Source organism: Eretmochelys imbricata, chromosome 8, assembly GCF_965152235.1.
Source record: "Eretmochelys imbricata isolate rEreImb1 chromosome 8, rEreImb1.hap1, whole genome shotgun sequence".
Taxonomy (NCBI): domain Eukaryota; kingdom Metazoa; phylum Chordata; order Testudines; family Cheloniidae; genus Eretmochelys; species Eretmochelys imbricata.
In genome coordinates, this window is record NC_135579.1 from 92248994 (window position 1) to 92268058 (window position 19065).

A 19065-nucleotide genomic window follows, 5' to 3' on the forward strand; every position below is an offset into this window, starting at 1 on the left:
ATATTCTATCTAGACATATACAGAATGACAGACAAAAACGATAATGTGTGTTCAAGTTTTTAAGGTAGGAGGACACTGGTTTCTGCTGACAATTTACAGTGCTTTTCCGAAGCCTGCATTTAATTCATGAAACATAACACTAACTAAACAACATGAGAGCTAAACGTAAGTCTACACGAATTGGTCATTCCCATTTCTCTATACCATGTAGTAAATAAATCACTCTTCCTGTAATAGTTGCCTACATTTTCTTCTCCAGAAATGTGAATTGATCAAATCACATCTAATTACAAAGTTTCACAGCTTAACTATGTAAAATACCACAATGTTAGCCAAAGGTGCCTTCTAACCATAGTGTATATCAATAAAGTTACTGAAGTGATACTATGTATCGCAACGAATACTGATTTATTGAAGACAACTTTCGGATAGTCAGCACTTTCTGTATCACCCAAAAAGAATGCTAGATAATAGATGTATTCTCTTCTTTTAGCAAGATTTATATTATTATTATTGTTATTCTTATATATTTATTATGTTTCTATTGATAAGAGTCCACTGACTTCTCTTTGCCCCTCCCCCCCTCCGCCCCTCCCCCGGTTTCAACTCCCTTCAACCCCCTGCCTTAAATTACTGCTGTGAATGAAATCCAGTGAAACTAGTACGTATATATTAAAAGTCAACAAGCTCCAAAAACTTGGGCCTAATGCTTCATACACAGCAACTCTGTCAGAAACAAAATGATTGAAAAGAAATGCTACAGCATGTTATTTTATCCAGTTGACCTATTAGGTAGCCTCTGAATATACTAATATTCACAGGCAGGGTGTGGTCTGCATTGGAGTCAGAGACAAGATTGCGAATTTCATGACGTGTAAAAGCGTTTTCGCTCTTCTGAATGCAATATTGTCAAACAAGCCATCAGTTCTTAGTATCAGTCAGATTCTAAGTGTATTCATTTATTGTATGCAACTTCCACTTTTAACACTAACCTTACTTTCCTCATTTGATACCATAGGCCTTTATTTTAGCCACAGTCCACACTGCACTGTTACATTTACATATTTGTGTGATTTCTTTGCTTTTCTTTCTGGGACCAATCCTGCAAGATGCTGAGCACCTTCACATATCACCCACATCAATACGAGCTGAAGGCACTGACTGGGTCTTGCATTGATCCTTACCACCACTGGGCTTTTGACAGGTCTATTTCCCTGAATTTATTCCTTACACGACACAACACACATACAAAGCTAGTTTAAAAAAAGGTTTAGCTACCTTCTTTCTCTTACCAACATTAAAATAAGGTCCATTTTAAACAGGCCTCTAGATAGTTCTAAAAGACAGCCTTTAACATTTCCTGTACTAATATTAATGTCGGCCACTTCTGAAAGCAGTTTAGATGTGCCAAACGTTTGACTGCTGTTAGTATTGGAAAACCAACATATCTTGACACTACTATTTCCTAAAGGCAACAAAAAACGTGAGAACACCTGTTGATTCACAACTAGAGTATATTGGTGTAGATTCTCTTACTTGTCAGGCCTGGAACTGGCGATAAACCATGCTGCCAACCACATTTACATGGAACATATTCTCCCAAGTTCAAACACTGACTCATACGGTCTCTGACTGGTCATAACACTCAACTCAGATGGTACAGCAGAGGACTGTTGATATACAGAAAGTTGGACAACTTTGTATAAATGCACTTACCTGCTGCGTGCACAAAGTATGCCAAATATAAATCGAGTTCCTTAACAGAAACTCCTATATGATGTGGCTGTACGCACAGCCCTGGGTTAGAGCACTGTGGGGACTTTACAAGGCGTTCGCCATCAGTACTTTCGAGCGGAATACCTTTAAATAAAATCACCATTACAAGGTCCAACCTCCAGACCTTATCTGCCTGGCGTAGGCAGTCAATTCTTCTCATCTTGCCCTTCTGGTCTGGATTGGAAAGAACACAACATGGAGGCTTTTTTCCTGTGACTGTGAGAACAAAATCCTCTCGGTACTCAGGCCTGATATCTTTCCGTAGCTTTGCCAGAAGTCTGGATGCCCATTTTTGTTTGACCTCAGGTTTTTCGCTCAGCAATTCGTCCTTCACTGCTCTCTCTTCCTCTTTTGACATGCGTTTTTCATGTTTTTTGAAGTATTTTCGTTTTCGGGCTTGCAAGTTGAACCATGTGTATGCAAATGCTCGGACGTGAGGCAGAAGTGCTTCGATGAAGGGATGAAATTCATCCTGGAAAAATGATAAAGAATTATACTGATGTCATGAAAACACAAACAAATCAGTCACAGAGTTCAAAACAACTCCTTAAAATACTACTTTAACACACAAGAAATTAATATCCTCTAGAAGTGAGAATTAAGTAATGACAATGTGTATATACTACGCAGTGCAGAAAACACAAGCACCTTTGTAATCTCAGACACAAATACTGTACATATTGTATATACACAGTCACACACATACTATACATACAGCTATACCTATCTATATATAAACTCTTTCTCAATATTATATCAGCCTAAAGAATATGACACTGCTATCACAGAGGGTAGAGACCAACTAAAATACACATAAGTGTGAGGAAGATTCTGTAACTATTACACTCAGTCCTAAAACTTAAAATCATTAAAAAATAAAATAAAATAAAAGTTTAAAAATAAGTGAGTGTAGTGACCTTAATCCATTTTCAAAGAATGCATATCTTACTTTGCTCTCTCCCTGACCCCACTGCTTGTGGTGTGGCCAGCATATGCCCGCCAATTTGGCAAATTCTAAACATTTGGATGCCAATCAATGTTTGTATGGGGAAGTCTGAAATACAGCAAAATTTTCCCTAAGACATATTTGGAAATGGCAATCTGCAGTGTAATAAAATTTCAGTATAAGTGATTTTATAATATAGTAGAAGGTGCCTCTAATCTCTGTCTATTGCACCTCTAGAAACAGTAAATAATGTAACCAGTTTGCAGATTTCTCCAGCATGCCTAACAGTAAACAGTATTAAAAACTTAAACTCTACCCTTATAATTAAAAAAAAACTGTTTGGTTTATATGTAGCCTACCAAAAATAATAAATCTGATATTGTGCCATGGATACAAGACAAGTTCTGACGGCCTTCTATTTAAAAAAAAAAAAAAAGAGAGAGATAGAGGGAAGCTTATACGTAAATATTAAGGCACAAAATCTTAGCATTTTGTTTTATTTTTGTTAATATATTTTAAAAGAATTTACCACATTTATAATACTTTTCTCCACCTGAAAACACTGCTTGCCTTCAGTAATAATATTTTAAGTTCACTCATCTTACTTGAGAGAGAAATATTCAGTATTGAAAAGTTTCTTGAACTTGAATAATATGTTGCAAGAAAGATCCATATATTCAACTTTTTAAATAAATAAATATACCTAAAAAGTACTACATAAATCAGACAGGGAGATCAAATCATGTTATAATTCATTATATTCTGCTTGTTATGTTTCTCTATGTAATACTGTTACAGGATGTTACACTATCTATAGAAAAGCATATACACTTTAAGGACCCAGTTCTGCAAACATGTATGCAAAGGACTAATTTCACTCATGAGGTCGATGGGACTGTTCCCATGAATGAAGTTACTCCCATTTGTGGGACTGGGCCCTGCGGGGCAAAAAAAAAAAAAAAAAAAAAACACCATGAAACTGCACAAAGCTTCCTACAGCATGTTAAACTCGAATTTATGTCCATTCTTCCAAGGTAAAAGGGTTGTTTTTTTTCAGTTTAACGGAATTTCTTCACTTACATTCACATGTAGAGTATGTCACGTATCAAAATAATTTCATAACCTTAAAATAATATTGTTAGAATATACTTATTCTACAGCTCCAATGGCTTTTTTTATTTTCTTTTTTTAAATAGGCTTTGCTGCTCAAACAAATATAGGCAAAACCAAGAAATCAGTGGTAGGAACATTCTATTATCAAATTCCTGTTACAATTCAAGACCTTGTATTAGCTTTCTAAATGGCTTAATTGCATGTATTCTCTGTGGTTCCTAAAATTTAAATATTAAAATCGGTAAACAGCATTAGATCATTTATATCAGAAAAAAATGGAGATTGTTAGAAACTACAGAAAATGAGAGACAGATATTTCAATGCAGCACGACAGTGCAGGCGTCATTACAAATATGACTGATAACTAAAATATAATATGTAAAAATACAATAAATTACTTTGGTGAGTGACACTTTTCCCCCCTCTGTTGGAGAAAATCCTGGTTTCAAATTTCAGTAAAGTAAAAAAAAATAAAAATTGCTGCCAGGTTTCAGCCAGTAGATTGAAAAAGTAAGAAGAGAAGGCAGCAAACATAACACGTGCAGCTGCACTTTCACAAATCAAAATGGGTTTAGAAGAAAAAAAGGTAAAAGCTGCAAGGCACCAGAAGCTATTAAAAATAACAAAAACACACTTCTGATCCTTAATGTTCTCCCCCACCCACCATTTTAGAAGAGCCGATAGTGCGAAAAGCCCTTCTGCAAAGTCAACGTTTATCTGCTAAGGTATACACACAATTCATTGAAAAGACCTACATTGATATGGAGGATTGTTTTAAGCATTAATAAATTCTAAATACATCTTGATTTATCCAGAAATATTCAACTTTCTGCTTTCAACTGTACTTCTTATTGACTGATTCCATATGCCCATAACTTTTTTGGACCTAGGCTGGATACTATCTAAAATACAGTTCCTTTAGTCTGTCTTAAAGATGAGCTACAGAGAACCTGAAAGGAGGGCGGGGGGAAAGGAACAGGACGGGGATGACTTTAAAAAAGCTCCGAACCATTATATGGCCAAAAGACCAGGATATAATTTTAAGCGGTTCTTTGTCTGTATTAAACTGCTACATGCTACACCACATATATATACACATAACATAATCATATAAATAGTCTAATGTGAGTTTTCAAAATGACGTACTAAGCAAAAAGGTTAATTCAAGAACAGAAGACTGACAAACTAACTCATCCAGCATTTTGAAGTGTCTTCATAAACATATTCCCCTGTAAAATCAACCAACCTAAATCTCAGTGACAAGGTATTAGCAAAATATGAACAGGGATAAAGGAATCCACTATCAATCCAACCAAATTTGATGTTTTATTCTGCATAATAAAGTTATTTGTTTCAATGTTATAATGCTGAAAAACTTTCTGAAATGTAGCAATGCAAGAATGAGTATACATAAATGTGCAGGTCTGATCACATGATCACAGCAAACTATAAAAATTTAAAGAAAATAAGATTATTTTTGCCTTTTCTCAGTTAAAAAATATTTCAAAAGTTTACTTTAAAGGCACAGTTATCTCCTTTAACAATTAAAGGTTACTCTAAAAAAATAAAAGGCACCACTAATGTGTTTAATACGTTTTTTTTAAAAGACAGTGATAAACAGTAAGCTTTACCATAAAACTTTCTCACAGTTTGTCGATATAGTGCTTCAAAGCGCATTCTGCATCTAAAAGCTGGGCCTTAGAACTATATGTATATAAAAATTCTCACAAACTCTTAAAAAAACCTGTAAAATCTACTGACAAAAAAAGCCTTAAAATCCAGATCAGAGTAAAAGAAATAATGTAATGCTTTACAGTAATTGTTTTACACAATATATTTACGTGGATGTGTTTGAAAATAAGTCAGATATAGCAAGGGTAATATTTCTAAAATCCATGTTCCTAGAAATGTTTGGCTATAAATCTATAAAGAGAGGTACATGTGTGCCCAAAATATATTCTCGATATGCAGCAGGGAAGTGAAACAAATGCTGTGCATATTTTCCTTATAGATGATTCAAATCTCTATGTCAGGTACATAGTCATGTCATTTCAGTTGCGTTTCTTGGACTAATGTGCTTTATGACCATTTTTTAAAAATCCACTTTCTAATGTTTTGCCTCTAATACTGAGCCAACACTTTAAAAAGCATTTATTTCAAAACTTGTATAAATAAAAGGCTTATGTTAATTCTGACATGAAAAATATAAAACTACTTACGCCCTTATTAATGATTTTGCGTATGTTTTCTACATAAAATGACAAAACCACATAACTGTTCCGTTCTCAATGTCGAGTTTGTAAAGAGGGCTTTTGAATCCCTAAACTACTTTTCCAAATGTGCAACAAGAATGCAAGAATTCTGGAACAGAATGATACAATATTCAGCATTTTAAAATATCCCAAATTTGTCTTAAGTCTTCTTCTTAATGTCCCACTGGGCCTACTAAAACAGGATTACATGTGTGCCGTTTGAAAGGAGAATAGTATATGGCTGTTTCTATGAAAGTTATGTTATTACCAATCATCCAGTACAGGAAACAACAGACAATAGGTATTTCCAGTTCCATTAATAAACTGGCATAAATTTGACCAGAAAGGTACAGAGTTTGGAACGCCTCCCCCCTTCACCCCTGCATTTCACTTCTGCTCACAAGCCCATTCCATTCACCATATCTACCTTCTGCCTATAATCAACTGTAAGATTATTACCATGGTAAAGTTCCAACCTATAGTCACTTTGGATACTATAACCACAAATTCATTGATTTATGGAAGGAAAAAATAAAACTTTTAAAGCTATTCAGGCTACTTCTAAGAGCTATCCATTCCCATGATCCAGAGTCATTCTCCAGCACATAGCTCTCTCTCTTTCTGTGTGTATATATATATATATATAAAAACATAAAATAACAGGAATAATGCTCTCAGAATCCAATATAGGAGGAAATAATCTCTGGTGTGAGTCCACCACAAAGTATTTCCTAGTTCAAACGATTATCTCCTGCTAATTGAAAGTGTACAATTTAATGTCTGCAACAACCTGGATTAAAAGGGAGGGAAGAAGGTACTTAATTGGAACTAAATAGAAACTATCATCCTTATGAATAACAGTCAGACTGGAAGGCATCTAAATCCCAGACAGGATTACAGAGCTATATGGAGGGGAGGGGACGCTTTGGAGAGAACAAAAATCACATCTCACTTCAGCTTTATGCCTTTTAATAGTGAAAAATAATATGAAAAATGCCAGCACGGGATCTGGAGCAGCAAAAGCGCAATCCTTTGCCTCAGGAGGTATAGAGGGAGAGAGAGGGGCTGGGAAGAAAAGTTGCCCGAAGTCCTGAGCAGTTAAGTGTAGCTGGAGCACCAGGAGCTAGAGCAGCAGCTGTGAAAGGAAGAGACCGTCCGGAATGGAGGGCAAGTCTAGGGCTGGGCGTCAACACACAAGCTTAAACTCCAGAGATCCATGGAAATGCAGTGGGGAGGGAGACAGTATGTAGAGGGAAAAGGCATTTGAAATAATCATGTTAAAAAATAACACACAGGCAACTTTGCTGCCCTAAGGGCTCGAGCAACTTTGTGGAAAACACTGACGGAACTTGCAATCCAAACTTCCCCCACTTCCCAAACATCCAGGCAACTGTGACACCCGGGAAAGTGACAACGCGCGTCAAATTTCCAGGGAGGAGGACAGAGCTATACTTTCTTGACCATCGGAGGCTGCATCTACAGATCTGTGCATGGGGTCCAACGTACAGAGCTGTGGATCTCTGCACGGCTGCAGTGTACTTCCAGGGATACAGATCTGTGCACGAGAGCACAATGTATGTACAGATGTAGATCTATGCAGGAGTGCAGCGCGTGCAGCTATACGTCTCTGCATGGGTACAAAGTGTATTTTATATATGATGGGCTATAGATCAAGGCAATGTATATAGCTGCAGATCTATGCGTAGGTGCAATGTTTATAGCTATAGGTCCAGGCATGGGTAACGTACAGAGATACTCACAGGCAAACCTTAACTGCATCTACGAACCATACCCTTACAAACAAAAGTGTGGACTTTCGGGAGGGAAATCAATGCAGACTATGCAATACCTTACGTCTTAAAATAGAACATGCAGCAGCTCTTAATGCTACACTTAAAAAAAATGACCCTAAGCACATCTATGTTTTCATGCATTACTCGTATCGGAAGCACAAACGGTGAGTATTGATTGCAGATGACCAAGCATGTCATGGGCTGCAACCCTGCTAAACACGTGCAGGTCGTCCCCCCAAAAATTGCATATGAGCAGAAAACCCCCACCACCAATATTAATTAAACCATTTAATAAGTAGGCGCCATTAGCCATGTGCCTACACAAATGGCCGTGCAAGAAGAGGAATGCAACCTAATGGAAACAAAGTTACTTTCTTAAAGCTGTATTTCTCCCCCCCACCACCACCCACCATCCCCCCCAGCGCATACACACACACGCACCACCCAGCAAAACCAGCCCCAAATGCATCCAAACAGCTGCTTACCTGGGTGAGACAGAGAGGAGAATACATGACTGCTGTGGGGGTTTTTGTGGTTTGGAGGTGTGTGTGTGAGAGTGAGAGAGAGAGAGAGAGAGAGAGAGAAAGGGAGAGAGAGAGGAAAAGAGAGAGAGAGGGAGAGAGAAAGAGGGGGGGAGAACCTAGCCTGCTTCTTGCTTTCACATTTCCAACTCTGCTAAACTGCAGCGAGCGCTGAGCAGCTCCATGAGCTGAACTTTAACCCCGCCTAGACTTTCCCTACACTACACACTATACATGTCTACTGTACCCAGGCGTTAAAGGCATAGCACACACTTCCCTCCCACCCCCAGCTTCCAGCAGCGCGCCCAGGCTCCAGGCTCCCCGGGAACCTGCCCGCGCGCCTCCTGCTCCTGCTCCGCTCTGCACCGCACCAAGAGCAGCAGCAGCTCGCTCGCTGCCTTGCCCGGGGGAGGGAGGGGAGGGGAGAGGGGCTGCAGTGCTGTGCTCGGCCAGCCCTCCCTATCCCCGATCCCCGCTCTCAGTGCATTACTGGGTAACGCAGTCAGGAGCAGTTACAGGCAGGACTCACGGGCGGCTATAGGCTACACAGGATGTGCTTCAGCAAACAAAACTACTTTTCCACAGTGCTATCCCCCCCTCCCCACCACCACCACCCCCTCCCTGACTCTGTGCATCGCCTAAAGGACTGAAGGAACTTCACCGACCTCGTCAAGAAAGAGCGTGTACAGGCTACTGATTATATAGCCCCTAGATTGCGTCTGTAGCTCCACAGATGCAAAAGTCTGGGAACATTTGGGGGGCAGCTGCTCGCCTTGCAGACGCTCCTCTGAAGAGTGGGATATATTTAATTACGCATTGTAAACTCCAAACTTTTTTTTTCTTTTTGCAGGCATCGTGTTCATTAGCGGAGGTCTTGAAGTTTTGTTGGTTTTTTTTTTACATGTGGAAGCTTCACAGATTTTTTTTCCTGGACTGTTGAGCCTAATGAATTATAACCCTGTAGTGGGTACAGTCCACTAGGGTTTTTGTTTTGTTTTTTAAGACCTACACACGTTAATACGGTTCAGGACCATAAATATTTTACCACCTGGAATGTCTTTTAAAGTTAAGTCCCTTGGGGGAGGGGGGAGATAAATGTGTTCAAAACTTTCCAAATCTCTCTAATACTTGGCATGTGAATGTCATTTTAAATAAATCACTGTAGGGCAAGGGATGCTTATTTTACTAAAAATGCTCAACCTGTGCTCTGCATTTACCCTGCTGCCCCCTCCCCAAGTAAAAGTAAAGCACTTAAAATAGAACCGAGCCTCCAGCCACTCATTTAGGCTATAACGTACTGTTTTGGCACAAGGAAGGGTTTGGTTTTTGGGTTTGGAAAGGTTCCAGTCAGCTAGCTTTTCTCGTTTATTGAGTCTTATATTTTCTCTCCGGTCTAACATCAGTATATCTCCTGGATGGAGTACTCCTCCTCTTCCTCTTCCCAATGAGCTGCATGCAGCCTGCAGACACTTACATATCCACAACCATTCATAACCTTCCCCCCCCCCCCACAAAAGGAAAGGAGACGCCACAAGACACACCGCATGCAGCGTGCAAAGCTTCTCATGTGGATGGGAGATGTAGGTACTGTATTTCAAACTGTAAACCCTTTTCACAACAAGTTCAGGGGTGTTAATCCCTGTGCCCATTGCTGTTAAAAGAAAAGGCTCTGTCAGAAAACCTGGTGTAAGAAAAGTAACAAAAATGCTCTCTCTCCAGCTGGAGACTTTTTCATGTCTGGTCCCTCGCTAGTACGTCACTACATTTGCTGACTGAAAAGAGGTGGTTGGTATTTAGCAGGGTGATATTTGATGGAAGTTCTCTACAAGCCTGTCTTTAACTGGAGATGTCCTGGACTAACTGAAAAATGAGCTGTTTTCACTCAGTGCTTTCCTTTGATAAAAGAAAAAGTGGTCTGGATCTGTTAGTCAAATAATGACAAGAAACACTTTCAGCTAAATATTTGCTGCTATATATCACTTCATTGCTCTGCAAGTTTCCTCGATAGAAGTTTCTGGCTGACAGCAAGACATGTGCCTGAGGCACAGAGAGCAGATATTGACCAAAGCATGCCTTTTTAAAACAACAAAAACAACCCCCTCTTTTATTCCTTATTACAACTTTCTTTTGTTGCTATGTTTACATTGGCCTCTATTTAGAGCCCTGCGGCAAAAGCGAGGATACTTTTTAGTGATACACAGTAAGATCTATTTATAAAAAACAGCTTTGAGAATAAAGTGAGCCACTGGGGGTTAGTTTCTATTCTGGGGCCCGATCCTGTATTCCCTGTCCGACCCAAATAGAAGCGAGCGTGGAGTTCCATTAACTCCGGTTTAATGAACTCCACCGGCATCCTAGGTGCGCGAGGAATGCGGGATCGGGCCCCTAGCAGTCCTGTCGGTGCAGCAGGCAGCCTCGCTCCACGATTTCCAGCTTTTTGTGGTTAGCAATATTATCTTAAGTAACTTTTGGCGCCCTTCGTAAGACTTTTGGACGTGGGACGATTGTTTGCGCCCTCTAGGCAGAGGCTGCATCCAAGTTCAGCACCAAACCCCTTCACATCCGCGTTCTCCAATCCAGCACGCATTGTGCACGCTTAAACTCTAGGATCCTGAGCCTACAGAAAAGGTAGGAGAGGGGGGAGCTTTGCGCAGCGCTGGTCCCAACTGGCTCAGAGCCTCCTTTGGCCCAGTGAAAGTTCCAACGGGAACATTCAAACAAAGCAAGGGGAGGAGGTTTCCAAGAGAAATCACCGTCGGATGGTATATAAAGCTATTAAAAGACACGCAGGAGTTGGGGCGGGGAAGCATAATTAAAGCAAATGCCTTGATCATAACAAAATAAGCGAGGCACTAAAGCAAACCTGGAGATCGGCTGTTAGGAAGGAGGCATTGGAAATGGGGACTTCGATCATTTCTTTTGAAAGTGCTACAGGGTGCCTTGCGATGGGGCGTCTTTTAAAGAGAGAGAGAGAGACTACTGCCATGATCCCTGCTATCCATATTCTTTCTGGCACTTTGCCCGGCATTGCATTTACAATGTTTTATTTGCAGAAACTTTACTTTGCCAGCGTTAGTGAAATCCTCTTAGATATATAAATTCCGTCAATAAGAGTTCACTTATACGTACATCTGAACTCTCTTTTATTTCGGAGGTACTTAATAGTGAGGCCGTATTACTATGATTTAGACTTGGGCGCCCAATGCGCACTGAAGTCAGAACTCGGCTAATACTGAGGCTCCCCACTCGCCCTCTTCCCCCTCCTTTATACACTTTCTTTACTTGTTAAAGCAACAATTTCTTTGCCAGTTCCCTTGAGGGGGAGGTTGGGTTTTGTTTTGTTTTTTCTTTCCAGCTTTGTTGCACTTTGGTTACTACAAGCCGCTTTCTGGGAATAAAACACTGACTATTAAGGTCAAGATCACGGACCCTTGAAAGACAGTCTGCACACAACTAAGTTCAAGGTGTGAATTTTGTGACTCCAAAATCTGCCTTAAGTAGCACACGGGAAGACTTAGGGGTCAACTCCTAGGGAGCTATTTCCAAAGAGCTAAAAGAACGCATCCTATTTCTAGTTAAATTTCAAAGTACCTACACCGCTCAAGGGAAAGATGAGACGGATATTTTAAGTCAGTGCCTGCCAGCTACTGTCTCCAAGACAAGCTGTTGGAATAGGTTTCCACTGGACTTGTGTCAGGGACTTATATCCAGGGGACTACGGGCCCGACTCCAAGTTAGTGTGTTACTGATCTCCTCCTACATTAGCACCTTCCGCACAGGGAAGACTAGTAACAGGAAGAAACGTACAGATTCATCAGTCGCGGGTTACTTACATTCCTGATGGCAGCTTTAGCTCCGTCTCCCCCCACTCCACAGCCACCCACGCGCGCACCCCCCCCCCAACTTTAAAAAACATCTGCCAGTCGCCTGTGAACAAATCCAAAACAGACCCCCTTCACCTCAATACACACTGCTCACCATTCAGTAACTAATGGGTTAAGAAAACCATAAACAACCATACAAAGGATTAACACGCGAGGGGAAGGCGCACGGCTTGTCTTCCAAAGCACTTTCTAAATCTTCTAAATTTTGGCCCCGTATAACAGTTAATGCGCAAAGACCTCTGCGGCCAGCGAAACATTCTAGTGTAATCATCTAATATCCATTGTACACACATAGAGCGACAAAGTAACACACAACGCAGCTGAGGGGGGCCCTTCTCGACTTCCCATGAGAAATACGGACAGCTTTTTCTTTCACAAAAATGTCAACGGGAAGGGGGAGGGGTGGTCTAATCACCCTGGCATTCCTTTCATCTATTTGAACGTGCAAAAGGCAAAGCAAAGCACATACAATTTGTTTTAAAACCACCCCTAACTCTGCATTTTGCTACACTAGCAGAAACACTTGTGTGTGTGTGTGTGTGTCTGTGTGCGCTTTGCTAAATCCGGAAGTTTGCAGCAGGTTTGACAGCTTGAAACTACACTGGCCCCCGCTGAGCTCCAAGAACTTTGAGGGGGGAGGAGGCCAACGCACTCTCAGCTTCCCGCCCGTTTGGGGTATTTCGAACGTTGCAACAGCCAAGCCGCTCTCTCATTGGACAGCGCTCTGGTCCATCATGGAGCTTTGCAACATTGATTAGAGAAGGCGTGTGTCAATTACACGCGAAGTCTAGACACTTCCTTTTGTGCTGGGTTGGCTGCCGATGCCAGACGTCTTTTTGCAGACCCGAGCACGTACATTTTTTTTTCTTTTTGGAACCGAGCAAGCGCTAGGAGGGGGAAAAAAAATCTGTCAAGCTCAGCGGTTTTCTGAAATCCCTGGGAGAAAAAAAGAAGGAAACTCTAGTGCATATAGACACACACAAAACAAAACCCAACCACACACGGCTGCTATCTCCTGCACACAGAACACAGAAATACATTCAGCTACACATTATTTTTGGTAGCAAATCATTTACAATGAATGTATCGGCAACATCATAGCTATTAAGTATCGCGTTACGTACAGTATCTTTGTTTATAAAAATATGGAAATAGAAAGTTTAAGATGCACCACGTACCATTGCAATGTATAAAGAGTACGTGAGAAACTTTACAAGGCTGAGACGATTGGCTTCATTGGTTGACACTTTTTTCAATTTTTTTTTTAAATATCTAAAATAAACTTGGAACCGTTGAAAACCCGGAAGATAATAAAAAGCTGTAGCCAACTGCAGGCTGCTGGTTAGGTTTCGTTCTTTTTTTAAAAAAAAAAACAACAACTTTACTCCCAAATCAGAAGGATTTGCAATGCAATCTCACTCTCTCTCTCTCTCCTCTTTTTTGAAAGCCATCCAAGCCGGGCTGGCTGGGTTCTCAGAGTCTGTCTCTCCCCCTGGCTTTGCCTTGTGGGCTTTGGATTGTGTTAGACTTTGCAGAAGTTGCGATCGATTCGGCAGTCTCTCTCTCTCCCCCCGCCCCTCCCCGTGTTTATTTCCGCATTCACTCCAATTTGCATAGGAACCACGGACGCACAAGGAGGAGGCTGATGCACGCACGGGGCCCACCCTTGGCCAATGGCAGCTCCTGGATTTCCCATCAACGCGAGCTCCAGGATCCAGCTCGAGCTGCAGCCGCGCCCGGGACAGAGGGTCCACGTACAGTAGGCCCCAGCCCAGCAGCAGCAGCGGCAGGCGGGAGGAAGAGGAGCGGGGTATATCCGTACGCAGTGCAAGTCCTTTCTGCAGGCGGACATTGGGATGGGGGTCTAAGGAGATGGTTTGCTGCGTGCTGTAGTGCGGGTGTCCGCCTCGCAGCGGATCCTTTCCCTTTAAAAGCAAAACAAACCCTACCGCTCTTTGCAAGTTACTTTAGTTCAAGGAGACTGGCCGGGAGGTCGGCAAAGCCATTTGCACTGGGTGGGGTAAAGTTCCTCTTAAATGCATTAAAACTGCTGAGTTCAGAAATCAAATGCAACCAAACAAAAGGATTCTAATTCGAACTGTGCCTGTCCTCCGAACTGTTGGGAAATCTGAAGGTGGGGGTGGGTTATCATTACAGTCGTGGATAACGGTAATAGCAGCTATCAAATTCCTGGCTGCAAAGTATTCAACTTCTGCAGCACCCCAAAAATAGGCCAGGTGTCACCCTTGCAAGTCGTTGTTTCTGTTAACTAGCTTTGGACACCTTTGCAGGATAACCCTGATATCTACAACTCCTAAAATACAATCTGCTAAACTTAATTTTAAAAAAATCTCCAAAGAGGGCATGAGAAATAGAAAGCTACCAGTCAGTTGTGTGTAGCTTTGAATTACAGAACCACAAGGTTAGAAGGGATTGCAAAGGTCATCTAGCCTAACCCCCAATGATCCTTGATGATGAAGAGGCTTGTGTAATTAACAGCAGACAGCAAAAGCATTGCATCATGTATTGGAAGCTTGAGATCTCTTGACGTTGCAACATCCACAAAAACCAAACAAGCAAACAGTTGATAATTTCTGGAATTTTATAATTATTTTAATAGTACAGTTTGGCCCTTTAGCTGAGTAAGGACTGCTGGGGTATCATGGTTACCCCCAAAATATTTAATACTATTAAGTGGATGAGATTAGAGCTTTAAAGATGGATGAAGTGAGCTGTAGCTCATGAAAGCCTATGCTCAAATAAATTGGTTAGTCTCTAAGGTGCCACTAGTACTCCTTTTCTTTTTGCGAATACAGACTATAGTGTTAACTAAAGTTGGTGAATAAAGATGGTAGCTATTGGTTAGCATAAACTTCTCTTATTTAGTGAGGGGCTTTTTTCAGATGGTTCCTATTAGCAGATCATCAAATGATGAAATATTGTCTGCAGATTAAATTAAACCATCTATGTTTTACCCGTGGCCGCTTGAGAGCTTTGTTAAAAGAAACATGACAAAGGATTGTCTGCTATGTTATCAAGAGTTATCAAAGAATACTCTCAATACATTTCAAGTGGCTAAAGAAGGATGCATTGCCACGCAGGTTTGGCCTGTCTGCCCTGAAGGAGATGAAGGGAGCATGGGCCAAGCCCTTGGTTTGACTCCATGCACCAGGCTGACCAGGCTGCAACTTGCTTTGTGGCTCTTTGAAACTGGGGGGGGGGGGGAGCGGGGGACTGTTCCCTCCCTGGTGGCCCTGAATGTTCTGCTTCAACTGGGATTGGGGCAAAGTGAGACTATCCCTCTCAAAACCAGGACTGTTGGAACGTCTGTAAATGGGCAGGTGTGTGATAATGACATTGGAGGTAGAACATGTTGAGTTTTTGGAAAGGAGGTGGGTCACATAAGGGGGAATTTAGACAGAAAACAATTAGGTTTTTATACAGCATGGCAATATTAACATAAAACTGTGATCATTAGAGGCCTGATCCTCCAATGTGCTGACTACCTTCTTCAAGGTTCTGAGCGTACCCAACTGCCATGGACACCCAACCTTCCTAGGTGCTGACCACCATCTGAGAAGCCCTGAACACTACTGACTCCCACTCACACCGAAGTCAATGGAAACTGAGGGCACTCAGCTCCTCTCAGAGTCAGGACTTTGGGGTCTGTTTGCAAGCCCACTGAAGTCAATAGAAAGCCTCCAATTGGGTTAAGATCAGTTCCTCAGAGACTTACATGCACTCTATAGAGCTAAATCCTCAGCACTTACTCTACAGCCCATAATTTGATGTGTACCGTGAGGCATTTCTTATTCCAATAAAAATACTGTGTGTGGTGCAGGGAAGCTGTTAGATATTGACTGGGTTGGCATTACCCTTTCCCCCAGTTCTATCATTTGTTGCACAAAAGATACTTTAAAAAAGGCTGACAATACCCATCTACTATGATACTTTCTTGGTGTGTTCATTTCTATTCTTTTAGAAGAAGCTAAAAATAAGATCACAGTCTGTGAGCTCATTTGGGCACCATAGGCCCTGATCCCCAATCTGGGGATCTAGACACTGCTATAATATAAATTATAAAAATTTCTTATGAAAGTAGTATGTAACCCTTAAACAGCAGGAGAAGCCTGCAGAGACAGTAAACTGACAGGCTCAACTGTTTTAGATTAAATGAATGCACACATAGGTTTGATGGAAATCTGATGTCAAAATACTAATTTAAAATTACTTAATTCCTGTGAATAATAAATTTTCATATATGCAGCTTTCTAATTGCCTTGGATAAGTACATAGCGCCATCATCCTAGTACTGCATAATATTTAATGTATTCATCCTCACCACACCCCTGGAAGGTGGAGAAGTGCTATTATCTCCATTTTATAGATGGGGAACTAAAACTAAGATCCTCAAAGTTAGTTTAGGCTCCTACATCCCACTGAAGTCAAGTGACTTGTCCAAAGTCACATAAGAAGTCTGTGGTAGAGGAGGGAATTGAACACAGGTCTACTGAAGTCCTAGGCTAGTGTTCTAACCATTAGTCCCTCCTGCCATGATAAAGCTTTCCAGTTTACATTTTCACTAATCCAATCTTTGTTCTCCAGCATATTGGTGGGGAAAGTCCATTTTGCTCCTGGTTCTAGCTGATCACTGAAAAATTCTGCAGATCTTTCCAAATGAGTTTATACTTTTATGTATTGCAAGTTATACAGAAATAGCAACTTACAGTCAGATGGGTTTAAACTAATGAAAGGAAGAAAACAGGAATCAGAGACAGAGATCCAGAATAATCATCATTTTCTTTCCTTATTTGATTGTAGTGTTTACAATTTAATAAATAGTGTTTCAGTTTAAATAGTACTTTGAAAACAGGATTTGTTGTGAAACCTACAACCTACAAAGTTCATAGTGAAAATGGTTTTGATTTAACAAGTTAAAGATGCATTACTGACAGACAATTATTATTATTACTTTTTTATTTGTATTACAGTAGCACCTAGTCAGAGATCAGAACCACGTGTTAGGCATTGTTCATATATGTACTAAAAAGACAGTCCCTGCCCCGGTATGGTGCAAACCATCATCCTGCTTGTTAAACTGCTAGGCCACAAACATTACGTGTAAAGTAACATACAGAAACTTCTTTTATTCAGACACACTGTATTATTCCATTTTCTCCTCTTTATCTAAAACCGACAGACATCTTTCTCAAGGGCAATAAATGACTCTGCAGTGGTACTGAGTAATTACAGTCTCTAGTTCTGATACAGCTTTCTTTCCAAATCAAGTTCAGCATAAATAATAGGTCTCATAATTTTGGACCTAATCCTGCACTCTTCAGTAGTCATTTTGCTCGAGTAAGGAGTGTAGGATCAGTCAAATTATGAAAATACAGTTATGAGATACCTACTATATATTTGTGTTCATGACAATATACTTCCCAAACTTAATCAGTTTGTTTACTTTTGTTACTGTTTTGCTACCACATGACAACAAGCCCATTGAATAGTAGTATCTATCTATCAATCTATGAATACAGTGATTTGTCTTGTGTTCACTTACTACATACTGAATCTGACATTTAATAGCTGAGGTGAAAATATGGTTTAGAAGATGTTAATTGAATATAGTGGAATAAGATTAACACTCAGCAACTGCAGTATACTTTATAGAAAAGTTATGACTTAGAGAAAATGGGGAGTATAATGAAAGACTCCTCACAACTTGCTTTGATACCACACGTAGAATGCTTTCCTCTATTGTCCAATGTTGAACTTTTTTTCTTTGTGAGCAACAAAGTTTAAAATTAAGACGAGTCAGATGATATTTCTCAAACTGCAATAATTAGTGATCTGTTTAAGTACTATGTTTGTTCCTTGTATATTTCTTTATTACAAATAAGTCTGTAAAATACGAGCACTCTACTTTTCAGGCAAAATCTCTCCTAACTTTGTGCATGGGGGACGGTGATTGGGCATGAAGAATCTCGGCATGCTAACGTCTGACCTTTCAGTATTATTGTTTCTTGTACTGTGTATGTTGAATGATGTCTGTCTGCAAATCACTCCAAGAACTAGAGAATGTATGAGGCCTTTATTTATCAAAATAGTGTAATCCATCATATGAGGTAAATGTCCAAATAAGGGGTAAGAATGTGTGTCAGTGGAAAGCTGATCACTTTCCTAGGATGTAAAGAGAACTTAAAAATCTAAGAGCACAAAAGTTTTGTCAATATCCTTCTGTATTTTTCTCTGTTATATACTCCTTCAAGCCCAAATTAAATCTCCCCTAAATGTGAAAATATGCAAGTTGTAGAATTCACTCGAGGGAAGACAGAAACTTTTCTATGTCTCGAGTTTGACAAAATCCACTTTTTATTTTAAAACATTTTAACCAAAGAAGCGCTTGTGATTAAAATGTTAATACTGATCTTCAGCTTTGATTATTAAATTGAAATGTTTACTTGCTGCTTTTTGTGTGTATAGGAGCTAGGGCTTCTGTCAGCATGTGCTCCAGCTGAAGCATTTTCTAGGTTTTCTAAACAAGTAAACTATATGATCAAGTTTAACTAGCGGGTTTTTTTGTTTGTTTGTTTGTTTTGCCTCCTGCTTCGCTGTTCAGAAAGTCGAAAGGTTTTGTATAACAGCTAATAAATGCATTAGCTTCAGCATCAGGACATTTTTCAAGTCTTCATACTGTAATTCTGAGACCTGCTGCATTATGAGTATTGGCAATCTAGATCCCTAGTTATGGGCAACATGGGGTAAGGTAGGATCTTT

The 19065-nt window shown here is 40.3% G+C and overlaps 1 protein-coding gene and 1 long non-coding RNA gene across 7 annotated transcripts in view; one reads left to right on the plus strand and one right to left on the minus strand.

Moving 5' to 3' along the window:
- NFIA (nuclear factor I A) overlaps positions 1 to 13809 on the minus strand; it is a 329888-nt gene extending 316079 nt beyond the window's left edge. For 2 of the 6 annotated variants that reach the window (XM_077825161.1, XM_077825157.1), the window contains exons 1-2: positions 8366 to 8770; positions 1717 to 2248 (exon numbers count right to left, since the gene is read on the minus strand). In XM_077825161.1, coding sequence (XP_077681287.1) covers positions 1717 to 2248; positions 8366 to 8392 — 559 coding nt within the window. In that variant the 5' untranslated portion in view covers positions 8393 to 8770. Of the gene's footprint in view, positions 1 to 1716; positions 2249 to 8365; positions 8774 to 13463 lie in introns of those variants that run through there. The other 4 variants (XM_077825158.1, XM_077825162.1, XM_077825156.1 and 1 more) reach the window with 4 other exon arrangements.
- Positions 10934 to 15259, plus strand: LOC144269466 (uncharacterized). Its single transcript, XR_013346937.1, has 2 exons — positions 10934 to 11029; positions 13903 to 15259. It is a non-coding gene; the product is annotated as an uncharacterized LOC144269466 (long non-coding RNA).
- Positions 15260 to 19065: the final 3806 nt, after the last annotated feature.